Source organism: Nematolebias whitei, chromosome 20, assembly GCF_014905685.2.
Source record: "Nematolebias whitei isolate Nwh7 chromosome 20, NemWhi1, whole genome shotgun sequence".
NCBI lineage: Eukaryota > Metazoa > Chordata > Actinopteri > Cyprinodontiformes > Rivulidae > Nematolebias > Nematolebias whitei.
This window is the reverse complement of record NC_056517.1, coordinates 28,870,105-28,874,504: the sequence shown is the minus strand read 5'-3', so window position 1 is coordinate 28,874,504 and position 4,400 is coordinate 28,870,105. Positions and strand designations below refer to the sequence as shown.

General features: G+C 39.1%; 1 protein-coding gene across 1 annotated transcript; it reads right to left on the bottom strand.

Annotated features, from left to right (window-relative positions):
• Nucleotides 1–485: 485 nt before the first annotated feature.
• slc22a13b (solute carrier family 22 member 13b) lies at nt 486–4,300 on the bottom strand. The gene is made up of 3 exons (XM_037693957.1): nt 4,196–4,300; nt 3,916–4,110; nt 486–576 (listed from the first exon to the last, which is right to left on the bottom strand). Exons 1-3 carry the CDS (start codon nt 4,291–4,293, stop codon nt 486–488), a joined length of 384 nt encoding a protein of 127 aa, XP_037549885.1. The 5' UTR covers nt 4,294–4,300.
• Nucleotides 4,301–4,400: the final 100 nt, after the last annotated feature.

Genomic DNA, 4,400 nt, shown 5'->3' with positions numbered 1-4,400 from the left:
ATTTCACACAATTTAATGAAAAAAATTTGGAGTAAGTTATATTTAAAATCATTCCTGGGCCCCCATCCATCCCATTATTGTGTCTCCTTGTGGGTTTCCCCTTTTGTTCCTGTCGGGTGTTGCTGCCGTTTTTACTTCATCAAAGATTTTAAGTATTTATTTTTAGCTCATGTCGGTCTGCATTCCTGGGCCCATTTATCTTCCACAAACCATGACATCAAAAGTCTCAAGTTGCATTCTTTATTCTTGTTGAAAGGCTGGAATAATTGCAGCACTTGTGAATTCTTCATGTGCTAAAAGTTAGAAATGCACTTTTTAATTTCACTCATCACTAAAAGGGACCGGCACAGAGTACGCAATACTTGGGGAGCTGAACCAATCGATCTGTTGATCTCATGCTCCATTCTTCCCTCACTTGTAAACAAAATCTAGTGATACTTAAAACTCCTCCACTTCAGCCAGCACCTCACCCTTGAATATATCCTTTACCGACTCAGGACCAAGGCCTCAGATTCGGAGGTGCTGATCTTCATCCCATCTGCTTCCACGCTCTGCTGCAAACCTCTCCACTGAGAGCTGGAGATCACAGCACAATGATAACAACAGTGCCACATCATCTGTAAATGGGAAAGAATCCTGAGGCCACCAAAACTGATTCCCTCTACCCCCTGGTGATAAATTCTGTCCATAACTGGTGTAAACAATCAGTGACAACAGGCAGCCCTGATGGAGTCCAACTTACTGCTGGCAATGTCAACCAAACTCTTGCAACACTTGTATATGGACTAAATGATCCGTAGTAACGAACCCCCAATTACATACTTACAAAGTACCTCAAGGAACACAGTTGAATGCCTTTGCCAAGTCCACAAAACACATGCAAACTCCTACACCCCCTTGAGGACCCTAATGACTGTAAAGAACTGGTCCAGTGATCCACAGCCAGGACAGAACCTGCATTGTTCCTCCTGAATCCAAGGTTCAACCATCAGCTGAACTGTTTTCTTGCACCCCAAAGTGCGCTTAACCAGGGAGTCCAAGGAGAGTGATGTCCTTGGAAAACACCCTCCAGTCCATCTTTTTGAAGAGGGGAACCACCGCCCTCGATGTATAAGCAATGTTGCAAAGATGGGTCAACCAAACAGCTCGGCAACACTCCTGGGCAAAAGAGTTAATTTTAATCAAATTTTAATGATATATTTGATCTATTTGACATATTTGATCTAATAAAAATGGTTAAATTATCCTGTTCAGCTGGTCAGTTGAAAACTGATTAATATGTAAGAACCTTAGTGTGTCAAAAACCAACCATTACAACATGTTTGGTAACGCTTGAATCTTTTATTAAAAAAAATAAAAAATCTATGAATAAATAATATTCCAAGAAACGTAAATTAATTAGGTATTTTTAAAGTTTGTTAGCAGAAAAGTATGTTTGAAATGCAGTAAAATATTTTAATTTTATGTTTGTAGCTGATAACTGGTGCATATGAAACAAATGCATCAAAGCGCTTTTGGCTTAAATGTTTTGTTTGTGTTTGATTACAACTTTTGTGCCTGGTAATGAATAAGAGAGAAGTCACTTGTATTATTATTATTAATTTGAACATGAATTATAGTTTTGTTTCGACACTGGTCCATGCATTGTGTTTCTAATTTAAAACAGAAACTGTATAATGTACTAAAAATTACATTTCATATTTTTAGTTGTACTAAGCTTATTGAGCTCAACGTGGTCCTGAATTTCAACGTTGAGCTTTTCAGGCAGCAGTCATCTGAAACCACCAGCAGCAACTGGGGTGATGCTATAAATCACCATGGAAATGCCACGATGGTAAACTTCTGGGGGTCTGACCAGTGGCGTGAGGATGTCTGCCACGCGAGTGGACGTGGAGTTCAGACCATACCACTATGTCTGCAGAAAAATTACATTTTATGAGGGCTGTTCAATATTATCAGAACAGGATGATTAAATTGATATGAATTAAAATGATTATGTTGTGCCCCTTGAAGCCACAACTGCATTTAAATATTCCTCAGCAGAAGTACCGATTGTATGTTGTCTCAGTTATTACTTGACTCATAATTTGGTCTACCCCCCCAATTCTTCTCAGGTGCTTTATTTTTTACAACAAACCAAGTGATCCACTGATTTCCCAAAAGAATAACGACACAAAAGAGAGAAACGTCAGTGACAGAACTCGTTAACAAAACTCTAAAAGGTTGATATAATTGTGTTTGTATGAAAAACTGTGACATTTTTAAGACGGGACTTTTAGGATGGTATCAATCCAATTTGGCCATGGTCTCACTTTAACTAGCTATTAGCTCATCGATCTGGTCGTAATTGGAGCCCATTTCTTCAAAGTGAGGTCGAAAACCTATCTGGAACAGGTAAGATATTAACTGTTTATAACCTTTCCTTAGAATCCCACTGTAAATGGAAATGTCCTTTGCTTTGATGTCATTATAAATTTTAGTAAATATGAAGCACATATAAGTGTGTTATGTTATCTTTAAGAGAAGCAGATAAAACATGACCTATATAGCATTACCTTCAATTGGTTGGATGTAACTCAGCTGTGGCATTGAATTTTCCCAGCATTGCTATGGTCATAATGTACAAGAAAAATACGAATAATTGAAAAATATCTTTTTATACCTAAAACAAAAAATAATAAACCTGACCAGGGTTTTCAGATACCTTTTGGAACAGCAAGTGCCAGCAGACAAGAAGCCCCACTGAAGAACAGGAAACCTGCTTCGCATTATTCTCCTCCCCAAGTGTTGAATCATGGAGCAGGTACCCATGTTTGCAGGAATTTCAACAAAACCAAAGATGAGTTGCGTGGTGTAAATATTCAGGCCGAAAGACCAGTACATGTGTGTGAATGAGAAGGAGCTACAGAATAGAAGTGCATTTGTTTCGTTTTGTTTTTCAACCCGTTTTTGTTGATCTACCATGACCTGGATGCCTGAGAATCTTCTGAGACTGTGGCATTGACAAAAAGATGGGAGACAAGTGGTAGAACTGAAGATGTTGAGGTTCTCCTTGGGAGTGACAAGGATGGATAAGATTAGAAACAAGATCATCAGAGGTACAGCTCAGGCTGAACAACTGGAAAGTTAAGTTCGAGAGACCAGACTGAGATGGTTTGGACATGTCCAGAGGAGGGACAGTGGGTATACTGGTAGAAGGATGTTAGAGAGGTGGAAAAAGACAAACAGGAGATATATGGATGCAGTTAGAGAAGACATGGAGGTAGTTAGAGTGAGGACAGAGTGAGATGGAGGAGGATGACTAGTGTCCCCTGAAGAGGGAACAGCCGAAAGATAAGATTAGCAAATAATATTTTTATTTTTATTAGCACTTTACACAACGTCTATTATACAATTGTCATTGTAGACTGGAGAGTCAAACTCCTATGGCCCTTTTAGCCAATTTGCAAGAGCAACGGCCAGATGTTCAATGTTCCAGAGCCAAGATCCACACCACTTCTCCTGCTTGGTAGTTTTTCATTTTCACAACAAATGCAGTTTCTGAGAGAATGTTTTAAATATTAATTTATTATGCGTTCGCAACCTGTCCAGGGTCCTTGCAGTCCTTGAATTGGGCTGGGCACATTACAGCTTTTATAGGAGTGACAATCATTTTTCAAATTGCAACAACAAAACAATAATAAGGGACATGCTGAAATACTTTATATATTACTGAATATTAAATACCACAACATCTGCAAAAAAATAAAAAATATTGTGAAAAATGCAACAACTGTAGAAATCACATTTTTGTGCTTTTTTCTGCTTTGTCTTTGCGAGTACTGGGTCCATCATAGGGCTTTCTGAAATCATAAACAAGATGATTTGGATGTAAGTTTTTTAAAAGTTGATCTTTGTAAAGATTTGAACACTTACATGAGCTCAGTGTGGTCTTGAAGTTCAGCGTTGAGAGTTTCAGGAAGTAGTACACAAAGACCCCCAGCTACAATGGGCACGGTGCCATATATCAGCATGGGGATGGTGTGATGGTAGACCACCAGGAGCTTGATCAGCGGGGCCAGGATTCCCGCCATGCGGGCACACATAGAGTTCAGACCTACACCGTTCTGTCTGGCAGGATAAAAATGTGCACGTTTCTTAACACCGCTGACGTAAATTGATTCAAAGGTTTGTTTTGGGGACGTTAGGGTCTTACCTCAGAACGGTGGGGTATAATTCCGCCGTGTAAACGTAAACTGTGGAAAAACTGGCAGTGGCTGCAAATTTACCCAGAACAGCTATGATTGTCACCATGATGGGAAGATCTGATGGGCGAACACATTGTGTTTATAATTTTTACAGAAAAGCCATTATTTTGGACTTTTTGTATAATTTCTCCGGTGAGTTCATGAAATAGTTGT

Bases quoted from the DNA above. Each gene is read 5' to 3' on its own strand.
- slc22a13b (XM_037693957.1), bottom strand. From the start codon at position 4,293: ATGGTGACAATCATAGCTGTTCTGGGTAAATTTGCAGCCACTGCCAGT. The intron at 4,111-4,195 runs GTAAGACCCTAA...TTATCCTGCCAG, and splicing joins TTATACCCCACCGTTCTGAG to ACAGAACGGTGTAGGTCTGA. The intron at 577-3,915 runs GTAAGTGTTCAA...TGTGATCTCCAG, and splicing joins CAAGACCACACTGAGCTCAT to CTCTCAGTGGAGAGGTTTGC.